This window comes from Mastigoproctus giganteus, chromosome 1 (assembly GCF_048544385.1).
Source record: "Mastigoproctus giganteus isolate SK-2022 chromosome 1, ASM4854438v1, whole genome shotgun sequence".
In the NCBI taxonomy this organism is placed as follows: Eukaryota; Metazoa; Arthropoda; class Arachnida; order Uropygi; family Thelyphonidae; genus Mastigoproctus; species Mastigoproctus giganteus.
Window position 1 is genome coordinate 89,541,858 of NC_143575.1, and position 24,850 is coordinate 89,566,707.

At 37.1% G+C, this 24,850-nt stretch overlaps 1 protein-coding gene across 1 annotated transcript in view; it reads left to right on the forward strand.

Moving 5' to 3' along the window:
• The window catches only part of Cul2 (cullin 2), a 388,410-nt gene that overhangs the window by 103,699 nt on the left and 259,861 nt on the right, over positions 1–24,850 (forward strand). Inside the window, exons 5-6 of the mRNA XM_090373712.1 lie at positions 14,090–14,220; positions 24,101–24,203. Of these exons, the coding sequence (XP_090229838.1) occupies positions 14,102–14,220; positions 24,101–24,203 (222 nt within the window). The 5' untranslated portion in view covers positions 14,090–14,101. The remainder of the gene's footprint in view (positions 1–14,089; positions 14,221–24,100; positions 24,204–24,850) is intronic.

Below are 24,850 nucleotides of genomic sequence, written 5' to 3' on the forward strand. Positions count from 1 at the left end.
AAAAATTAAAAGCAGCTAAATATTCTTTTATATATAGAAAAATTTAAAGACTGTAAGAAATTAAGAGTTCATAAAAGTGTCTTTGAGACAGACCTGTCAATAACTTTGTAGTATGACGCAATAGCAGTTACCCTTGCCTTGAAACAGACCTGTCAATCACTTTGTTGTAGTATGACTCAATAGCAGTTAGCCCCACCTTGCAGAAAGCAAAAAGTGTATGCGTGAAAAAGCAAAATATTCTTTTATGTATAGATAAATAATTTTTAATCAATAAATGGCTCTTTTGTATATGACACAGTGAGTTAAGTAAAAATAAATGTAATAATATGAATTTAAATGAATTATAACTAATAGCATAGAAAAAAATAGAAAGAATATAAATAAATAAATAATCATAACCATTAATATGTACTCTAGTTTATGATTATTTATTTTATATTCTTTCTGTTTTTTCTATGCTATTAATTATAATTTGTTTAACCTCATATTATTACATTAATTTTTACTTAACTCACTGTGTCATATGCAAAAAAGCCATTTATTAATTAAAAAATTGTTTATTTTCTAAAGTGTATTTTACACACACACACATACGCACACCTATCAAAAAGAAGGTATGGGCTCCAAAATTAGGAAAATAAAAAGATAAATAATAAAAATAATAAATAAATCAAAAATAATAAAAATATTAAGAAAGATACAAAAAAAATAAAATATATAAAAAATAGATAAGAAAATACACTAATTATGTAATTTGACTCATTTAGGTAACTATCCAGTTGGCCTTGGATTTTTCCAAGCTGTCAGCCTCAACTGCCCATGAAGTAACTTGTTCTAGTAATGAACAACACACTGGCTAAATGACATCCTACAATCCAGTCTGAAATTTGAATTTATGAGCAGTGCAGTCTGAAATTTGAATTTATGAGCAGTTCTGGAATCATTTATAACAGCAAAAATTTCACCTACATCCATTTTACTATCCTATCTGAGAGCCTTATAGACTCCAGTCATATCCCGTCAGGTATCTGGTTGCCAAGCTCTGTATTCCATTTAATCAGAAACTTTCCTCATACTGTCACCATTTTGAAAATCTCACCATGCATCGCCTGTGGTTAAACTCTTTAAAGTAACCCAATGTGTTTTTATTTTTTTTATTTTTAGGTAAGGTTTTCATACCTGTACACTGTATAACACAGTCTTACGATTGTGTTATACAGTGGGATTATGACTCCTTGCCTTTACAGGCTATTCAATAAATCACAGATAGGACACCATGGGCTTTCCTGGTCGCTTATCTACACCTCAGAACTTCATATCTGCTCATATTGTAATGCCCTGATTTCTTCTTCCACTGTTTTTAATTCTACTCTACCAGAGTTGTAAGTTTTATTGGACTGCTGTTTTTCAAGTGTAAGACCTTGCATTTTTCTGAATTTAAACATAGCTGCCACTTTTCTGACCATCTTTGAAGCCTGTTTTAAAGTCACCCTGAAGAAGAAGTGCTGCTTGGCACTAGTCATTAACCATTCTCCTAAAATCTTTACATCGTCTGCAAATTTTGGCATCTGTCCGTCTATCTCTTGGTGATGTTGCATACGAAAATCAGAAACATCTGTGGTCCAAGAACTGATCCTTGAGGGACCCTACTTCTGAAGTTATACCAATATGAAGAATATCCATTAATCACAACCCTCTGCCTCCTGCCCTGCAGCAATCCTGCAATCCATCTAAGGATTTTCCTTGTGATTCCAACATGTTCCAGGTTGTACAGTAACCTCTCATGCTGAACTGAAAACAAGCAAACAACTAATTCTTTTTTTGCATCCATTTCATGAGTGACTCTATCAAAATAGCCTACCTGGTTAGTTAAACTTAATTTTCCCTTAGCTGTGTTGTCTGTTCTTCAGAATGCCATTTCTATATATCTAAATGTACCCAAATTGCACTCTTAATTATTGCTTCCAAGATTTTCACAACCCTGAAAATCAGACTGACCAGCCTGTAATTACTCACTTTGCTCTTAGAGCCGCATTTAGGTATTGGTGATACATTGGCACATCTTCAGTCCATAGAAATCTCTCCCAAGTCTGGTGATGCCCTCATAGTTAATCTTAATGGTTCAGTTCATTCTATAGTCACTTCTTTCAAAATCACTGGATATATGCCAATAGCTTGAGGCACCTTACTTGCCTTATATATAGACTTGAAAGTTTTTCTAATATACAGTCATCTGTAATTTCAGAATTTCCAATTTCATATGTCTCAGCTTCATTCAAACATCCTCTCCTCAACATGAGGGGTCTTTCATCAGTAAAGATTGATGCAAATTACCTGTTCATTTCATCAACAACATCATCTGGGTTATCTGAGGCTTCCCTGCACCACTTACACAATGATCTTATCTGATTTGTTTTCTTCCTCTTTGTATTCACATATGTGAAAAAGTCTTTGTTCTCATTATTTGCTCTCTTTGCCAGTGATTTCTCATATCTCAGCCTTGCCTGTTCTGTTTCTTTCTTACTGTTACAGATCAACTTGTAGTTCTTGTAAGCATTAGTACTTTTTTGTTGCTCCATAACTTTTCCGTACCATCCATTTCTGCTCTGTTAAACTCGCCTGCTCTGTATTCATCCAGCTTGGTATCCTTCTCCTTGTGTTTTATTTTCTTACTGGTATATATGTGTTCATTGTTTCGCTGACTTGCTTTAAAGGTTTCCATAATTCTAATATATTCACCCTCCCTCTGCAACCTGCCCAGTTGTTAGATGCTATGTAGCGTCTTAAACTGTCATAGCCCCATTTCCTGAAATTGAAACCTGTGCATTTACCAGTAGCAACTGCAACATCTTTCTTCATCTTCCAAGTAACAACTGTGTGATTACTTCCTGCTAATGGTTCTTACTGGTATATATGTGTTCATTGTTTCGCTGACTTGCTTTAAAGGTTTCCATAATTCTAATATATTCACCCTCCCTCTGCAACCTGCCCAGTTGTTAGATGCTATGTAGCGTCTTAAACTGTCATAGCCCCATTTCCTGAAATTGAAACCTGTGCATTTACCAGTAGCAACTGCAACATCTTTCTTCATCTTCCAAGTAACAACTGTGTGATTACTTCCTGCTAATGGTTCTTACTGGTATATATGTGTTCATTGTTTCGCTGACTTGCTTTAAAGGTTTCCATAATTCTAATATATTCACCCTCCCTCTGCAACCTGCCCAGTTGTTAGATGCTATGTAGCGTCTTAAACTGTCATAGCCCCATTTCCTGAAATTGAAACCTGTGCATTTACCAGTAGCAACTGCAACATCTTTCTTCATCTTCCAAGTAACAACTGTGTGATTACTTCCTGCTAATGGTTCCAGTATTGTAAGCCCTATAATGTCATCTGATTTGTGAGTAATGATCAGATCTGAAATATTCTTACCCCTAGTATTTTGTCTAATGTGCTGGTACAAATAATAATCATCTAGTTGATTAAAAATTTTGTTCCCTGTGATGTTCCCCATGGAGTTTCCCTCTCAGTTAGGGACAAATTGAAATCATCCATAATTAAGACCTTCATGTGCTTGCCCATTCCTTCTGCATGTGGACTCTTTCATATTCTTCACTCGGTGCCTCTGTAGCCAGGTGGGCAGGAGTAGCAGTGCGTAGCACACGCTTCTTGATTAGACTGGGGTACGAGCCCATGACCAACAAATACGGAGGATGCGGAAAGGTCAGGGAATGACCACCGCATATCCCCGGAGCAATATGGCCTTAGTTGCTAATGCTCCTAAAATAAATAAATAAAAAAAAAAAAAACCAAAACCAAAACCAAACCATATTCTTCACATTCTTCTGGTCTGTAGATTATTCCCTCTCTCAGTTATACCTGTGCTTCCAACAAATTCATGCCACACAGATTCCATGTTGACATGCATAACTTTTGAGTCTGTAAAAGCTCTTGTTGCACTCAAGTTGCTTTTGATATGAAACATGACCCCATCTTTTCTTCTCACCTTCCTAAATGCATTGCATGTCTTGTAATGAAACTTGTCATCCTCTATTTCTGGGTGACATCACATGAAACTTGACTCGAATTTATATAGCAGTTGTGCACATGTGTAACAGTAACAAAAGGTTTACTGAAGTCTATAACTCTTCCTGCTCTCCTGTCACATCTGCCCTTTTTTTTTTTTTTTTTTTTCGTACACATTGTATAGAAAGGACATGTGATATAATCCACTCCCCCAGAAAAGCAAAGGAGAGGGGGATTACAATCCCAATAGAAGCAATGCAGGCATCAATTACACTTCTGTTGGGCTGCACATTCCTCATTTAGGATTTAATAAAGTAAATTGATCTGTTAATTCATGTGGAATGAAGTGTTAACAATAAATTAAAATTATTATCAAACAATAAGAAACAATCTATAAAAGAAACTAATATTATTTTCAATATTACGCTATTAACACTATTTTAACAAGTTATATACAAAATACCATTAAATATTACTTATATATATTAAGTGCAATAGCATCATTAATACACAGCCATTTCTGAATAAACAGAATATAAGGCGGCATCGTTTTAAGTGATATCTCATATTGTGAATACCTTCACAACAAGTTGCCATGATATTGCACTATTTCAAATAAGTAACGCTTCACCTAAGGAGAAGACTAATGTTACTTATTCTCAGATAGGCACAGAATGTTTGCGGAGCAGTCGGGTACGGGACATGATACTGCCAAGGGGGATGTCTTTGTGTGTGCACGATGTAAGGAGTGCAAGGAAATCAGGCGACAACTCAGCGTTGTTATGGGCCTTTATGAGACCTTGAAGGACAGGGTGGATGCCCTCGAAGGAAATAAATTGAGGGGCCCATCAAGCTCTCAGCTGCCCACATCAACGCCAGAGCTTGCACTTGATCATCAGGCAACACAGGGGCAGCCCCCTAGGCAGAATGCGCTGGTCCCACAGGAACTAGTAGTTGTTGGTGACTCTATTGTCAGGGAAACGGGGAACATGCTTTGTAAAAAGGATAGGTGGAATAGGACCAGGGTATGTCTGCCAGGGGCAAAGGTTGATGACGTTGTAGAGCGGATATCATCTTTTAAGGGCACAAAAGGTGATATAGTTGTACACGTTGGCACTAATGATATTAAGAGTAGGAGACCGGCGGAATTACTTAGCAAGTACAGGTCACTGTTGAACAAAAGCCGAGAATTAGGGTTGAAATTGAAAGTGTCTGCAATTCTGCCCAGACACGATAGGAGGGAGTATATGATGAGAGTCTTGTCGATCAATTCGGCCCTGGAAAGATTGTGCAAGGCTCAAGGGGTAGAATTTTTTTCAGCCTGGACTGTACTTGTTAACAGGAGAGATTGCTTCTACAGGGATGGGATACACTTAAATAGAAAGGGTGCAAGAATTTTTGCTGATGCTGTCGAGGCAGTGTTAGGTGGGTCGGAAAACTGCTAGTTGGGGGGGGATACAAGGACTAATAGATTAACAGTAGCCACTGGCAGAGGTGGAAGTGATTCTTGCACTGCTTCTATTCAAATGAGCAGAAGTCTGAAAAACAAGATGCAGGATATTTCAGAGACTGCTGGTAGTCATTGCGTTACAAGTAAACACATGGGTTGTGTTAGGGTAGCTAAGAATAGAAACAGGTGCATGTATACCTGCGTGTACACCAATGCTAGGAGTTTGGTAAATAAATTTGATTAATTTGAGGTATTGCTCAAAACATCAAAGGCAGATATTGTTGGGATATCAGAGACGTGGTGTCACACAGATATAAGTAATGCGGAACTGGAATTTGGGGAATACAATGTATATAGAAAGGATAGACAGGACAGGAGGGGAGGAGGGGTTATGCTATTAATTAAGAAACACATAAAGTCAAAGGAAGTGAAGCCAGTTGACATCGATGGACAGGGCAGTGTCGAGTCAGTTTGGTGTGACATAAGCATAGGGAAATCAAAATTGAGAGTAGGAGTGTGCTATAGGCCTAATGACTCTGATGAGTATAATAATATATTGTACAGGGAAATAGAGTGGGCCAGTAAATCAGAGAGTCTTATAATGGGGGATTTTAATTTCCCAGATATTGACTGGAATTTGTGGGTTGGTCACTCGCACACTAGCAAGGATTTATTGGATGATTGTTTTCTACATCAGCATGTTCGTGAGGCAACCAGAGGGAGCAATACTCTTGATCTGATTATCAGTAGTGATTCTTCATGCATTAAGAACCTGCAGAGAAATGAACCACTAGGTGGCAGTGATCACAGTGTGTTGAAGTGGGATTTACTCAAGGAGGTAACTACCATCAGAGGTAAAGGGAAGGGTTTTTGTTTTCGTAAAGGCGACTATGATGGTCTGAGACAGTATTTAAATTCTATACAGTGGGACCAACTGATGATGTTACCAACAGCAAACTCAAAATGGGAAGCATTCAAGGAACTAATCTTGGTGGCTACCAGGCTTTACATACCAACTAAGAAATATTGTTCAAGGTTTAGGCCTAAAAGGTTGTCAGATGGACTAATGAGACATGTGGCAGAGAAGAAAAATGCATGGGATACATACAAATTAATGGGTGACATGGAAGCCTATGATAGATATAAGTTGGTCTGTAACCAAGTCACAAAGGAGATTAGGCAGGCAAAGGCAGACTACGAAAAATCCTTGGCAAAGGATGCAAAGAAAAACAGAAAGGAGTTCTTTACATACTTGAACTCGAGAAGGAAAGGGATGAATCAGATTGGTCCACTGGATATTGATGGTTCAACAGTTGAGGATCCTGCTCAGGTGGCTAACAATCTAAACGAGTATTTTGCATCTACATTCACGCATGAGGAGTTATTCAGGAAGGAGAATGATGTAGGTAAAGTAAACATTGGCAGTGAGCTGGATGATTTTGTAATAACTGAGAGGAAAGTGGAGGAGAGATTGTTGAGGATAAACATAAAAAAGGCACCTGGGGTGGATGGGATCTATCCAGTTATATTAAAGGAGGCAGCAAAGGAAGTATGCAAACCCCTAGCCATAATTATGAGAGCTTCTTTGGACTCAGGGGAGGTACCCATAGACTGGAGATGTGCAAATGTAACCCCAATTCACAAAGGAGGATCAAAGGCTGACACAAGTAATTATAGACCTGTTAGTTTAACTTCTGTTCCAGGTAAATTAATGGAGGCACTGGTTAAAGAAGCGCTGCAGGATCATCTAGACAAGAATTCAGTTATAGCTCAGACGCAGCATGGTTTTGTTAAGGGCAGGTCTTGCCTGACCAATTTGATTGGATACTATGATGTAGTCACAAAAGAACTGGATGCAGGGAATAACTTTGATATTATATATTTGGATCTTAGAAAGGCTTTTGATACTGTTGCACATGGAAGACTGCTGCACAAATTGGAGCAGTGTGGCATTGGAGGCAAATTGCTGCTATGGATAAGGGGATGGTTGAGTGGCAGAAGACAGAGAGTGGTAATCAATGGACACTGCTCAACGTGGACTAATGTTATTAGTGGAGTTCCTCAAGGTTCAGTGTTGGGACCATTGTTGTTTTCGGTGTTTATGAATGATATTGATGATGGGATATCAAGTTTAATGTCTAAGTTTGCAGATGATACAAAGGTTGGCAGGGTCGTTAAGGACACTACTGACGCTATGCTGCTGCAACAGGATCTGGAAAGGATGAACAGATGGGCTGAGAGGTGGCAAATTAAGTTTAACATTGACAAATGTAAAGTACTACATATGGGTAACAGTAACCCCAGACCAATGTATCAACTCTGCGGTACTACACTGACAGTGGTGGAGAATGAAAAGGACCTGGGGGTAATTGTGCAGGCAGATATGAAGTTCTCTGAGCAGTGCAGACGAGCTGCAAGAGTAGCTCATGGTGTCTTGTCAATGATATACAGGAATTTTTCTAGCAGGGATAAGGAGGTGATTATTCCCTTGTATAAGGCAATGGTTAGGCCACATCTTGAGTACTGTATACAGGTCTGGAGGCCTCATTTCAAGAAGGATGTAGAGCTGCTGGAACGGGTACAGAGAAGGGCAACAAGATTAGTAAATGGAACAAAGGGTTGCTCTTACGAAGAAAGGCTTAAGCTTTGCAAATTACAGAGTCTGGAGACTAGGCACCGGCGAGGTGATCTGATAGAGGTGTATAAGGCTTTGAATGGTTTGAGCATGCTCAATGCCAATGGGATTCTTCATCTTTCTCAGAATAATCACCTCAGAGGGCATAAATTCAAATTGAGGAAGGACGGATGTCGGATAGATGTGCGGAAATTTGCCTTTGGCCAGCGGGTGGTTGGTTGGTGGAACCGACTTCCATCACTTGTTGTTGAAGTTGATAGCCTAAACAAATTTAAAGCTCAACTGGACAGGTATTTCGAACGAACGGAAGGGTGAAATGGGAGAGGGTTTTTTTTTTTTTTTTTTGGCTGATGCTGAATAAGCTTGCTTTCTTGCATCATATGCCTCTACTAATGTTAATGCTAATAAGTAACATTAGTCTTCTCCTTAGGTGACATGTGTATATGTAATGGGCGGCACCTAGAACGTTTGTTCAACTCCGCCTCGTGTCTCTGTGAAGAACAGTATCACTACAAATGGGCCAGATATGTGTGTGACGTAGGTTTGTGTGTATTGTGTGTGTGTGTTCTGTTGTTATGTTCTGGCCACTTGGCTACCCAGAAGCATCAGTCACCTGGACAGATGATTCTGGGTACTCGTCCACACCACGGGAAGGTGGGCCATTGCCAGTAGAGCAAGTAACACCTCTAAAGAGACTCTGATCCACCTGATGTTGCCAAAAGGTGGGCCAGATTCCTCCGGGGGCCCATTCCAGAGGAAAAAGGAAGGAGAGAGAGAAAAGAAAAAATAAAAATAAATAAAATAATAATAATAATAAATAAATAAATAAATAATAATAGTAATAAATAAATAAAAAAATAAATAATAATAATAATAGTAATAAAAAAAATAATAATGATAATAATAAAGTAAACACAACCCGTGGTGCTGGTAAAAAAAAAAATTAGCGAGAAAAAAAAAGACGTGATAAAACAAAATAATAATACTAAATAAATAAAAGAATAAAATAAAATAATAATAAACTAATAGTAAAAGAAAAAAAAACACAGGCTGGCACTGGTCAGGAAAAAAAAAAAAAAAAAAGGGTAGTCTTTAATAAATACTCTTGTATCCAGAATAATTCAGATGTGGAACTGATGACCTTTAGGATCAGTGCAATGACAATTCATGCAGACATGAACCATAGAAGAAAATAAATCAGAGAAGCAAACTATTGTCCCGCTTACACAGTTGGATTTGGTGGATTGTTCTGGTGTGCTAATCTGGCGTTGATTCTTTTTCTGCGAGCAAACACCTCGGAGGCAAAGTTCTGAAGAGCTGAGAGATGATTCTTATTATGCAGAAGCATTTCCTCTTTCCCTGGAGAGAGATCTGGAACGTCAGTTCGGAGCTTCACCCTAAGATCATCGTAGATTGCACAGTTAAAGAGCAGGTGACTCCAATCTTCTGTATACCCGCAGCCGCAGAGATCAGTGTGATGCAAGCGAAACTGAAAGAGTTTTTGATTGAGAGAGCCATGTCCTGTTATCAGAAAGGAAGTTTGCATAGTTAAAGAGCACCCGGTTTTAACCGATTTAGAGAGTAAGAAGTCACATCAGGCAGGAATTTTCTTGTCGTCGCTCCAAGTGCAGTGGTGTCCCATCTGGTCTGCCAGATGCTAATTAGCTTGTTAAACCATCTGGATTTCTCTTTTTTAGGATCTTCATTTAAATTTAGCTGGATACCAAGTAATTCTGAAGGTATTTGTTTTTTGTGTCGAAAGCAGATGCCACGATAGATGACAAATAGATCCAATGGGAGGGACCCTGCAATAACTTGCACTGCAGCGGTGGAAACTGTTCTACAGACTCTGAGAATAGAGAGGAGCATGCTCCGCTGGATGGAATTCAGTTTTAATCTCATTTTGGAATTAGTGGCCCGATGAAACCAAGCTCCTGCTGCGTAGGTGACTATGGGCAGGAAAACAGCATTATAGTAAAGAAAGAGTGACTTCCTAGAGAGAGAGAGACTCCACTGTCCTCTGGAAATTCGAATAATTCACCCTGTGAACTTTTTGATTTTGGTACTTATGTGAATCAGATGAGGATAGAAGGAAAGCTTATGGTCAATAATGACCCCAAGGAGTTTTGCCTCAGTGACTATAGGAAGCCACCTGCCAAATATTTTGACTTGGGGAGGCCGCCTGAGATCTAATTTGGATTTAAAAAGCATCATTTTTTGTTTTTGCTGGATTAATTTTAAATTTGTTAGCCAATGACCAAGTGGAAAAGTCAGTTAAAATCTGATTTGCATTAACCTCCAACACTGCATGAGAATTGCCTGAGACCACAATTGTCAGGTCATCGGCGAAAGCAAAAATTTTGCAATTCTGGAGAGAGTGGCCCAGCCAGTCTTGAAGCACAACGTTCCAGATAAGGGGCTCCAGGACTGAACCTTGGGGGCACCCTCGAAAAATCTTCCTAGAGACTTGGAGGAATTTGGACTTGACAATTATTGAGCGGTAAAAGAAATAGTTTTGAAATAATTTGTACATATGAAAGGAGCATCTGGCAGACCGGAGACGTTCATGGGCGCTGTCCCACCAGACAGTGTCAAAGGTGCCCTCGAAGTCGACCATAATAGCTAGTTCAAACTTGGATTTAGAATTTATAATGTGCCAGACAAAGTCAGACAAGGCCTCCTCGCAAGAATGACCTGGGGTGAAGCCATATTGACAGGGAGAAAAGAGATTTCGTTGTTGAAACAGAGCTGTTAGTCGAAGAGCCATAAGCCGCTCCAAGATCTTCCCTAGATTAGCAAGCAGCGCAATTAGTCTGTAGACACGTGGATTTGAGGCAGGCTTATCTGGCTTTTTGATAAGACGGAGCAAAGAAACCTTCCAAACAGAGGGAAAGATGCCTTCCATGAGGCATTTATTGAAGAGCAAGAGCAAGTAGAGAGGTCTTAATTTTAACAGCCGGAGAATGAACACATATTCAATCATATCCATTCCCGGACACTTCTTCACATTGATCGTCTTGACCACCGAGGTAAGTTCCTCTAAAGTAAATGGCTCGGTACGTTCCTCAATGGTGTATTTGTTATTTGCCTCCCGAATTGCCATATGCTCTGGAGAGTCTTCAGAAGGATTATCCATAGGGAATAAGTTATCAAGAATTTGGTTGATAGAGTCTGTCCAGCCAGAGGTTACATGAGTCTCAGTGGTAACAGTACTAAGGATATCAGAGGTAAATGTTCTCTCCCGAGCTATCTTGTACATGAGGCCCCATGGGTTTTTGCTGTTGGATTCTTTTACAAAGATGGTCCAGGTTTCTCTTTTTCTCGTTGCAATTGCTTTACAGAAGCCATTTTTTTTGCAATGTAGTCATTATATAATAGTATAACGTCGTCAGCAGGCCAGTTGCGGTGTCGCTGATATAACCGTCGAGCTCGGTGAACTGATTTGCGAAGAGTAGTAAGGTCCTGGGACCACCAGGAGCGGACGGTCTTTTTCTTTGCTGATTTATAGGAGGCTTTTATAAGAGATTGTTGGATAAGTTGGGCTAGATTTTCTGCAGAAGTTAAGCTGAAGCTGTCTGGAGGGTTTGATGGAAAGTCATTAGTGATGGAGGCATCAGAAGAGTCCCAGTCAACAGTTTTTGTGCAGAATCGGACGAAGTCTGGTGTTCTAGGTGAGTTGCGGCTGTTAGGCGCATTGTGACAGAGATGTGGAACACAATGGCTCTGTGATCACTGAGTGTCCAATCTGGAATTGTAACCCAGTCACTGATGCGGGAATTTAAGTCACTGCTGGTGAGTGTAACATCAATGTTCGACTCCCCAGTTGAGCTGCAATAGGTGAAGAACTGGCCTGGTCGATTATGGACTGCTAGGTTGTGACTTATAATAAAGTTCTCAAGAAGAAGACCTCGGGTGTCAGAAGCAGCACTGAACCAGAAATGGGACTTTGCATTGACATCCGAAGTAATCAGGATGTTCCTAGAGTCAAGGAAGTTGAGCACAAGCTCCAAGAAGTTTAATGAGTCATTGAAGTCTGCAGAAGGGGGGAACAGTAGATTGACAGAAGATAGAAGGAGAGAGAGATGAGAATGTGATTTGCGCACAAGTTGCCAGTTTGTTACAGAGACCATGAACAACAACAACATCTAAATCTCTGTTTAAAATGATGATGCATGTTTTAGGGTCTTTGGGCACAGGTTGTACCACTCGAGCATAAATGGAATAGCCCATAATCTTGGAGATATGCCCAAACTGACCCTTCGAGAAGTATGGCTCCTGGATAGAGATCACATCCACGGCGTTTTGCTATGCAGCCAGCCGAATCTCATCCGTGATGATTCGCGACCTATGTCCATTGATTTGAAGAACTTTAAGTTTAAGGTTTTCTGGAGTGCTGGGGAAAGAATGAGAGTGAACATCATCAGGAGATGTTTTATTCTGATTCACCTGAAATGCAGAGTTGTTCGGTTTACTCTCCATCAGCAGTTCTGAGCCATATCATTTCCAGGGCACGTTGGTATTCAGGGCAGGTTGCATCTCTCACCGAGTGCTGTGAAGCCGTCTTGCACCTCTTACAATTAATGCAGACAGGCTGTTCCTCTTTGTGTGGACACTCTGCAATGACATGCCTGCACAGTGACTACAGGTTGGAGAGCTGTGAGTGCAATGTTGTGTGGTGTGCCCGTAGCCTAGGCAAAGAAAGCATTTGGTTACTATCGTAAATGCTTTAAACTTATGGGAGCCACAGCCAAGGAACACCCGTTCACAGGATAGTATTTCTTTATAAATCTTTGGTGCAAAGCTGGTCACCATATGATTAGTCTAGGTAGAAGCGTTACTTATTCGAAGTAGTGCAATATCATGGCAACTTGTTGTGAAGGTATTCACAATATGAGATATAACTTAAAACGATGCCGCCTTAAATATTCTGTTTATTCAGAAATGGCTGTGTATTAATGATGCTATTGCACTTAATATATACATAGTCTAAATTCGCTCGCAGCTTGAGGCTTTAGCCCTAAATGCATCTTAGTCTATATTACTTATCATTGTGAATAAAATGTTGGAAAAGTTTATTTCTTGATGGATAGCATACATGAAGAAACAACCTCATTTAAAGACATGATTAAAGTTATATATATATATATATATATATACACACTTCATAATTTCACGAAAACTGAAAATAAAATGCTTACTTATGAACCAAGTTGTGCTGCGGCACACACAGGAATTTTTACATAGCATTAGAATTACTTATCCATTTAGACAAATAAGCACACTTACATGATCAAAATAATAATAAAAAATAAAAAACACAAATTCAAAACAATATGAAATTGAAAACCACTAAAATTTACAACAAAACTAGCCCACTTTGCCAGAACTGAAAAATATTATGGTCTTGCTGGGGAAATACAATATAACTTGTTAACTTGTACTTTGTATATAGGCATTTTGACCCTTACCCATTTACCTCTATCAAATCCCACTGTGCTGATGTAGGAATTATAGTGTATTTTTATTGGACCTCCCTATAGAGAGAATTTTTTATTTCTTTTTTATTTTATTTATTTATTTTTTTTTTGAAATACAGCATATTAACAGCTTTACACCTTTTCTTTTCTTTTTTTTTCTGTTGTTGGCTTTGCATTATGTATTACTGTATCTATTTTTACTTGCATATTTCTCATATCATCCTATTCCAGTATTGGCAAAATTTGTATGTTAGACGAGCTCTTATACACTGCATGTTCAAAAACCACAAAGTTGATCTCTGACTGAAACCAGAGATTGAGTTTTAATATTGTTATCCCATTCCCCCTCCTTCATCCACTGAATGGAACCCACAGGGAGAGGTCAAAATTTATGTTTCTACCTTTCTTCATATTGTATTGTTTGTTAATCCTGTATTAAACGTACCCCATCCAGTGAGGTAAAGAACTATCCTTCTAATTCAATTTTTTTCTTTTTTATATAGATTTCACCTGTCATGTCTCTGAAGCCAAAGAGAGTTGACTTTGATGAAATATGGTCCCAGTTAAAGGAGACTGTAGAAGGAGTCATTACTCTGGGCAATGTACCACGACCTGTTTGGAATGATCGCTTCACATATCCTTAATTTTACCTTTTACTTGTAATGTGTTTTGCTCCTACAGAAATATTGTCCCACTGATAGCTTATGTAGAGTAATGCTACTGGGGTGCAGTGTTATTAATATTCATATACTCTGATTTCTATAGAACATTAAGTGGCCACATTTGAGGAACACTATTTAAGTGATAGTTGTAGTTGAATTTTTATTACTCTGAAAGTCATAGTCTGCTTTATATATGTATTTCTCTTTCTTAATAGGAAACTAACCAACTTAAGTAAAAAAAACAACTTGCTAATTCTTATACTATCAAATCTGAAATAAAGACTAAAAAAATAAAATAAACAAACAAATAAATTATACTTGGAATAAAGACACGACAAACTAAGTCAATATAAAGTTGTTAATTACTGAGTTAACAGTAAAAAATAAGTAACTGTGAAGGCTGTTTCACTTAGTTTCAAGGGATTTACCAATAAAAATGGCTGTAACATTTAATCATTTATTAAAACTGTCATGTGAATGATTGTCTGTAAAAATCCTAAACCTTTAAAGTTAAATAATAATTGGTACAGTACATTAAACATTTGATTTATCATACATTTGATGGTAACAGTTAGCTTTGTTAAAAGCAAATGTTTAAAAAGTTGCATCTGCAATAAAATGAAAAGGCTTAATTGCTTTAATATAATTTGGAAAGGACATTATGTGAAATACTATAGAGAAAACAATAAATCTGAATTTCAGTTTTATTAAAATGAGGTTTGTTGCAGATATATATAGGTAATTCCCAACTTTACGAGTTAATTCGTTCCTAGTGGGCGCTCATAAAGCGGGAATTTATTTCCCATAGACATAATATTAAAAATAGGGGTTACTACTCTTATAATTGCTAGTACTAACAGAAAAATCCAATAAACCTGAAAGTGCAAATGGTTTTTATTGTTTTATGGTTGTGACTTCCAGAAATGTGTTTTAGAAAAATATCACAAAGCTGTTAAAAATTTGTTCTTATAACAGAACATATGATAACGATGAAAGTGTAATGCATTTTAATGATTTGAATTGGTAACTAATACAATTTACACTATAAAAACGACCTTTTAGAGAGTTATATAGCGAAAATTTCAACTTCAGAGGTGGAACAAATTACCAAAAAACAATGTGTTTTTGGGTTCATATTACAATATTTTCATGATACGATGGTGTCTCTGGAACGGATTAATATCGTAAAGCGGGGTGCACTGTATTGTATAGTTATGCGCGTGGTTTGAAATGCAGTATTTATGAATGTAACTCGTAAAGCAAGAACTTCGTGTATATATAATCCAATAATTAGTCCAAAAATTAAATAGAGTGATAAAAAGTAACAAAAAATATATAGTAAAAAATAAACAGTAGAAAAGCTGACATCAGTGGCAGCAGAAAAGCACAATCAACTACATGTTGCATATAATAAGCTAAAATAGAATTTATGCCAGAAGAGTGAAAATGAACTTAGAGTCCTTGAGGTTGTCACAGACATTCCCTCAGATATGCCAGACAAGCTGTACTTGCTACCTGGGAGTCTAAAACGCTGAAGGAACTGATATTCGGGTGACACTCAAGTCAAGTGGACCCAATTTCGGCGAAGTCCGGATGATCTGTGACAGCCAAATCCTCTGCTTGCACCTTCACGATGGTGGGACTGTTAGTAATCCTGGGTATAACTTCCATGCACAAGTACAAATTGTGGATGACCACCCAGGTGTGAACCAATATGAGCAGGTGTCGAGGTGTGGTGCCCACACCACATGGAGAAATGCCGCCCCTCTATGTTACCAGGCAGTACTAGGTGGTAGATGACTCTCATCAACCGGTGCAATACCACCACTCTGCTTATTGGAGGCTTGAAGTGGTGGAACCCATGTTTAGTCTCCAGAGCTAAGTTCCGGTCAACCCATCCCCATCTCTTCCATCATGCAGTATCATTGATGTATTTTGAGGTTATGATGAACATCGTGGCGAGATCCAATCTTCCCTACATTTCGAGGGTACAGCTCTGAAATGGTGTTCGCAGGCCGGCCACTAGTTAGTACACTGGACCGAACCTATTAGTAACTCTCCAGGAGACTTCCGGATCAGCTAGTGTATAATCTTGCTACCTCTACTCTGCCAGATAGTGACTGGAGGGAGTCCGAGTAGTGTGTATGCGGGGGAGCATTGTCAAGGCCACGTTATGTCAAGGATCTGGGTATATTCTTACCATGTTTATGCCATATCCAAAATTTCATTACTTCATACAGCATGTACCACCCATTTTTTCTTACTATTGAATGCACCATGAATTGTCAAACAAATAGAGCAAGCTTATCTGCGAAAAGATCTAAACCTCCCAAACACTTCTTAATTGATTTCACAAATATAAGTGGTCTCAATTCTAATCTCAGTGATGTCCATTTCCACTTGCAGTCTACCAAACCCCATGTGCGTTTTCTAACAGAATCTCAGTTATTGGTTGATTCAACTACTGCTCATCTCAGTTGCCCAAATTATTCGCTGTATGATCCCTTTTGCCTCAAAGGTGGTACTTGTGCATACATCTGTTCCAATATTCCCTGTCAGAGACTTTGCTGGCTTAAAATCTCACTACCTCATTCTGTCAAATTCATCTGTTGTCTCTACCATTCTCTCAACTCCACTAATCACTTGGAGCTCTTTGACTTCCTCTCTTTGCAACTTGAATTTCTCCAGTCCAACTTTCCTAACAGTGAGGTAATTTTCCTTGGTGATTTTAATGTTCACAACTCCAGCTGGCTTCCGTTTTCTAGTCACACTGACCCAGCTGTTCGAGATGCTGAGGCTTTTGCAATTACTAATGACCTAGCACAGATTGTTCATTTACCTACAAGAATACTGGACAATCCTAACCATACAGCCAACAAGTTTGAACTTTTTTTCCCAAACAATCCTTCTAAGTACATGGTTGAAGTGAGTGGTCCTTTAGGCACTTCAGATCAAAACTTGATTGTCTCTTCTCCAATGGAGCCTTTATCTCATGGCTATTCCCAACCTCATGTTGTTTGGCATTACAAGAATGCAAAATGGGATGACTTGCGAGATTTCTTTTCTTCTTTTCCTTGGTCAGATTACTGTTTCAAAACTTCTGACGTCAACGTTTGCTCAGATCGTGTCCATGAAATTATTCTTGCAGGAATGGAATCCTTTAACCCACACTCCACTTTAAAATCTCGTCCTTTATCTAAACCTTGGTTTTCCAATAAATGTGCTAAGGCTGTTCAAGAGAAGAACATTGCATATCGTAATTGGCTTGTTTCTAATTCTTCAGTTTCATTTTCTGTCTACACCAAAGCTCGCAACAATTGTAAAGCAGTTATTAATCAGTCCAAACTAGAGTTTGAACAGGCTAAGAGTAGAACACTTGCTTCTTGCCCTAATGGTAGCCGAGCATTCTGGTCTCTTGCCGAAGCTATTGGCCGCAACTTTTGCCCATCTCTGCTCCCACCTCTGTCCAAACCAGATGGTTCTGTTGTCACTTCAGCCAAGGATAAAACTGACCTGCTAGCATCCCATTTTTCTTCCAACTCATGTATTAATGATCTTGGTAAAACACCTCCCACCATTCCCAATACGCTGCATCATTCAATGCTTCCTGTGGTCTTCTGTCAAAAGGATTTTGACGAATCTTGATGCTAAGAAAGCTCCAGGTCCGTCCCGATGGTATTTCTCCACTTGTTCTCAAAACCTGTGCTCCTGAACTCACTGCTATTCTTTGCCACCTTTTTTCACTTTCTTATTCCAAAGGTGTTTTTCCTTCTGCTTGGAAATTTGCTCATATCCAGCCAGTTCCTAAAAAGGGTGACAAATCCCTCCCATCCAATTATCATCCCATTGCAATTACTTCTACTAAAGTAATGGAGAAATCAATTAACCGCCAACTCTTAAACTACCTAGAAACCTTCCTTCTGATCAACAATCACCATTATGGTTTCCATCAGTGTCGATCCACTAGTGATATTCTGGCTTTTGTTACCCATTTATGTACTAATTCAATGGAAAGGTTCGGTGAAACACAAGTAGTTGCTCTTGACATCTCAAAAGCTTTCGATCGTGTTTGGCATAAAGGTCTTCTAAACAAGCTTCCATCTTATGGTTTCCCAACTGTTTTTTGTGATTGGTTATCCAGTTTTCTCTCTGATTGCTCACTGACGTGATGGTAGATGGCTCTCTCTCTTCTAACTTCTCCACTAATGCCGGTGTCCCCCAAGGTTCAATTCTTTCCCCCACTCTTTTCCTCTTGTATGTTAATGACCTTCTTCCATTGACTGGAAATCCTATCCATAGTTTTGCCGATGATAGCACATTGCAATACATTTTCCATTTTGAGAAACTTTGCCCTGCCCAGTCAGCTTCAATTTCTCGAAAATCTGCTACCAATTCTCTAAATGCCGATCTTCAGGTAATTCTCCAGTGGGGCAAAGACTACTTAGTTGATTTCAATCCTTCTAAAACTCAGTCTTGTTTTATTTTTCGCAAAAAGGATTCTTCTGCTCCTATGCTTATCTTTGGTGACACTCCGATTTCTTGGCAGAATGATATATCTCTATTGGGGAATACCCTGACTTTTAATCTCTCTTAGCACAAGCACATTACAAATATTGCTTCCTCTGCATCTAAAAAACTTGGTTTTCTCTTTCGCTCTCGTCGTTACTTTTCTTCCAAACAGCTGCTCACTCTGTATAAATTGCAAATCTGCCCTACCATGGAATATTGTTCCCACATTTGGGGTGGTGTCTCCAAAACCCTCAGGTTTCTTGATTCCATTCAGAAGAGGGCAGTTAGGTTAATTAATGATTCACATCTAACAGAGTCTCTCCACTCGCTGTCATAGAAGTACTGTTTCTGCTGCATGCCTCTTTCCATGAGCACTCTTCTTCTGAATTGGCTTCTATAATTCCCGCTCTTCTCTTTCAAAACAGTCTGAACATGTGCAGTCCCAGCCAACATCCATTTACTTTCCAACTTCAAACTGACAGAACCAACTTTTAATCTTCCTCGTTTATTCATTCAACTACCGTTTTCTGGAACAACCTTCCTTCATACGTATTTCCTGAAAATTACAGTCTACAGAAGTTCAAGTCCAATGTCAACAAATATCTTCTTTTGTCTTCTCAACCTCCAACCCAAGCACGGTACTAAGTACTATACGTTCTAATACCTCTCGTGTTTGGGGTTTAGATAAAAAAAGACACCTAATAAAATAAACTTAATTAATATGAACTTAACCTAATAAAATCACTGAAAATGGGGGGGGGATAAAGAAAAAAAGGATAATGTTGAAGCAACGTTCCAAAATAATTTAGAAAATTCAAGCCAATTCAAAAGAAATTTAGTGGTGCCCCCTAGTAGGCACCAGTTTCTGAATTATGTGAAATCTCACTAAGGTGGAAACATGGACTAACAACATTACATGACCAAATAAACTGAAAATAATAAATAATAAAATGAAATAAAATAGACTGACCATTATGCCCCATCTCGACGGAGGACAATGAGGCCAATAATAGTCAGAGAATCACTGCATTTCGAAGACTAGACAAATCCATGCAACGATGGAATGATACTTAACATCTAACCGTTGATGCGGTAGATTTGCATAGTGGTGGTCCTTATGCAGTGAAAAATAATGACAGAAAGCCTAGTACTTGCATGGCCAAACCATACCACTGACAAAAAAATATAGCTTGATTTGTTTCTATAAATATTCAGTTCGACTATTTTTTTGTAAGTGGAATGGTTTGGCCATGCGAGTACTAGGCTTTTTGTCTTATTATTTTTCACTGTGTAAGGACCATCGTTATGCAAATCTATTGCATCAGCAGTTTGATGTTAGTATCATTCTAGCGTTGCATGGATTTGTTTAGTGTTCAAAATGCAGCGATTCTCTGTTATTGGCCTCGTGGTCCTCCACCGAGATGGATTATTTTTGTGAACACCAAAACTATCTTTTAATTTTAATTTTATTGTATGAAACAATGAATCAAAAATGAATCATTTGTTTCATTGGCTTATTTTCTTTTTTCTAAATTTAATTGCCTCGCTTGCATTGCTTTGATAATAATGCAAGTTAATCCAGAATGTCAATCATTAATGCCAGGTCTTTTAAAAATTCTTTATTTTTCAATCTTTTTTCCATTCCAGAAAATTTCTTGTATTTTGAAAAGTAAATATAAAGAGCTGGATAAGCTCTCGAGACTGCTATAACAGATCAGAGGTTACAAGAAGCCCATCTTGGACTAAAAACATGCCCTATTTTTGATGATTTCAATGAATAGTTTTTCAGAAACTTGTTTAAGTTCTGACTTTTATTTGAATGATGAAAAATTGCATAAATCTTTCCCAGAAAAAAATCTTAAAATTGCTTATTTTATTGATATGATTTATAGCATAATCTAAAGATGTCTGCTCACCCCAGTAAATGCATTCTGAGCCTGTAATTTAGCTAAATCACTAAAAGCTCTATGAATATTAATGTTGTATTAGTGTTATTAATTAGTAGAGGCATATGATACAAGAAAGCAAGCTTATATAGCAGTAACCCCCCCCCCCAAAAAAAAAAAAAAAAAACAAACCTTCCCATTTCACCCATCCATTCACTCCAGAAGGTTGTCTAGTTCAGCCTTGAATTTATTTAAGCTGTCAACTTCTACAACAACAGATGGAAGTTTGTTCCAGTAATCAATCACTCGCTGGGTAAACACAAATTTCTGCTCATCTATTCCACAACTGTCTTTCCTCAATTTGAATTTATGCACTCTCAGGTTTGGAATCTGAGCAAGAGGAAGAATCCCATCAGCATTGGACCTACTCAAACCAGTCAAGACCTTATACAACTCAATCAGATCACCTTGCAGGTGCCTTGTCTCCAGACTGCAATTTGCAGAACTTGGCCTTTCTTTGTAACAGCACCCCTTTGTTCCACACACTAATCTTGTTGCTCTTCTCTGTACTCATTCCAGCAGCTCTAGATCTTCCTTAATATAAGGCCTCCTGAACTGTATGCAGTACTCAAGGTGTGGCCTGACCATTGCCTTATACAAAGGGATAATCACTTCCTTATTCCCTGCTAGCAAAATTCCTGTGTCATTGATAAGACCACACGAGCTACTCTTGCGGTCTTTTTGCACTGCTCAGAAAACTTCATATCTGACTGCACAATTACCCCCAGTTCTTTTTCATTCTCCACTACCTTGAGTGTAGTACCACAGTTGGTATGTTACTTGGCGGTTACTGCTACCCATATGCAGCACTTTGCATTTGTCAACATTAAACTTCAGTTGCCACCTGTCAGCCCTCTGCTCAACTTTTCCAGATTCTGTTGCAATGGCATACTGTCCTTACTGCCATTAACAACCCTACCAACTTTCGTATCATCTGCAAATTTGGACATTAAGCCTGATATACCTTTATCAATATCTTTGATAAATACAATAAATTGCAATGGGCCCAACACGGACTCCTAGGAGACACCACTAATGACATTAGTCCATGAAGAGCAGTGTGCATTGATTATCACTCTCTGTCTTCTCCCACTCAACCATCCCTTTATTCATAGCAGCAACTTGCCCTTAATGCCATACCGCTCCAACTTGTATAGTTCCTTGTGCAACAGTATCAAAAGCTTTCCTAAAATCCAAGTATATGATATCAAAATTATTTTTTTGCATTCAATTCCTTTGTGACCACATCATAGTATCCAATCAAATTGGTAACACAAGACTTTCCCTTAACAGACCCCTCTCCATTCTCTCCATTTATTTTATTCTCTGCTTATTTCATAATTTGAACCAGTGCCCCTTATACTCCCAGTGTTCCTCTTGAGCTGTTAATGGTGTCTGTAGTAGTGAAAAAAAATTTGATTATAAAATGTTCATGGCTGAATTACAATTTTCTAAAACTGAGTTCTATAATAAACAAGTGATCACTTAGGTTATAAATTAAATAAATAATAATAATTTGTTTTATGAACTTTATTTTAACAATCCTCATAGTTGTACTAACTAGAGAAAAATAAAGTGCCTGCTCATGTTAAAATTAAAAACAAATACATAAAAGTATATTTTAAGATTAATATTATTTTAATTTGTAATGCATGGTAGTATTAACTTGAAAAAAGGTTGTGAACTTTCACTTTCTTAAATTCTTTTGATAAATGTATTATAAACTAATAAATTAATAATATTAGAAGTGGTTTTCTTTTTTTTATAAATTTTACTGTTTCAATTATATTTATAATTACCAGTATTTATAGTGTTCTAGAACAAAAAAAAAAAAAAAAAATCTGTGAGAAATAATACACAATAATAATACAATAACAAGTCCAAAAAGCAGTCTTCACAACCACATTAAGTTGAAAAATAATGTTTAAAGAAAATTACTATTTCCAGTACCAATTAATTATATTTTTACTTCAAGTATATTTGAATTTTATAATGGGTATGGTATTTCTGATCAAAAAAAAAAAAAACACACAAAACTTTATAATATGCAGACACATTATAAAATTCAAAATATTTCACATGTAAAATTGTAATTGTAATCATTGTATTGTGAACATTTTTCATTTTTTTTAAATATAGTTTTAACTATTGAGACTGAATACAGAAATGTTGACCAGAGGGGGGGGGGGGCGGAATTCAGTGCATTATACTGATGTAGTCATATTATAAAATTCATAAATTCTGAAAATCATCAATTATGACAACTTAGATTACAAAATTATCAAAAGAAAATTGTAACCATTACAAACATGATATTTTACTTTATAAAATATATAGTTGTATTAATACATAAAAAAAAACTGTATGCTATTGGTGAAATTTAGAGATTTGTAGCTATATATATTCATAAACAGCAAGAAGTGACCCTTTCATCCATTGCATACTTAAAATCATTTCAGTAATAATAATGCAGAATTGTTTTTTCCAGGCAATTCTGGTGGTTTCCATATTGGAATTTTTCCCCAATATGATTGCTCCATTACAACTTTTTTTTTTTTAACTTGAGTAGATTGGATAACAGAAGTTCATTAATTGATTTTTGCCTCACTTATGAATGTTCCATAGAATTGCTTTAAAACCTCTGATCTACTTTAACATAGTTTACTTAAGTTCTGTGCAAGGCTAAGTATGCAAAACCTGTTTATTATGAGTTATGCTGGCTATATTCTACTGGTTGTGGTAAGCAACCAGTAGAATATAGCCAAACATAACTCTTTGTTTATTCATATGAACTTAATAATATTACTAATATCGATCCTTTTTACAGACTTTTTCCAAATATGTGAAAAAAAGTAAATGGTGAATTTAAGCTTATCACTTAGAATGAAATTATTTTGGTGAATTACCACTTTTATAATTAGTTATTTATCTCCTTTTTATGTGTCTTTCATGTGCATTGTATGTGGTTTTCTCTTTTGTATGTTAATAAAAAAATTAATAATTGTTCTTATAGGAATTTCACTAATACAATTATACTAGCTTACTTTTAATGAGATATACTGTATATATACAGTTTCAGGTAACTATACGTAATTTGTCACAAAGTTAGGGCAGTTTAGGGGCAATTTGATAGAGGGTGCTTATTGAGTCTGTTTATTTTATTTTGTTTTAATATCTGGCCCCAGTTTATTTAATATGCTTTCAAATTTTCTAAAATTTAATACATTCCTCTAAACTGGTGCAAACTGACTACTTTATTACTACTTGTTTACACTATATATTTAACTTCCCGAATACATTTTTTGCAATAATATAATATCCAGGAATAATATAATATCCATATGAGGAAAGCAAGCCTCATGTACTAATTATGATTTTATCCTTAACGGAAATATACTGATGTGTATGCTCTCTGTGTAGCTTTTCCAGAGCCTCTTGGTGACAGACTGTATCAAGAAACTAAACAGTTTTTAGACCAGCATGTTAGAGATTTATATGCTGTAAGTGTTCATTTAATTAATTTTATGGACAAATATATCATTTTAATGTGGTGAGAGAAGGACATTATGTACTTGTTTATTATGAATAAACAAGTACGTAATGTCCTATGAAGTATTTGTATAGTAACTTTTACTTCGTCAGATGGGTTACCCACTGCCACCAGTTCTCCATAATGCAACCATTAAACTAAGGCTATATTTTTGAACTCTGTTTTTAATCCTGTCATTAGGTCTGAGAAACCCAAAATTGGTATTACTTAAAGTCAACTAGAAATGAACTGAGCTTGTTTCGTTTCTAGCTGTCTCTGTATACATGTTTCTGATCTCTCAGACTTAATGATAGGATTCAAAGCAAAATCCAGAAATATAGCATTGGTTTATAGTAGGCGCATTGTGCAGAGTTGTTGGTGAATGTGCATAATCCATTTGATACAGTGAAGTTACTATTCAAATACTTTGTGATTCATTTTGTATTTCTGTACTCAGTGTCAACCCAATTTTAAATTTTTACAGTTTTCTAGATAAGAGTACTAAAAAAAATTATAATTTATAAAAATTGTTTTATATATTTCTGCCTCTATCACAAGAATTGATAACATTTATTACTAATTTGCTTTTCTTGTTATACAGGCTGTATTTAAAGTCTG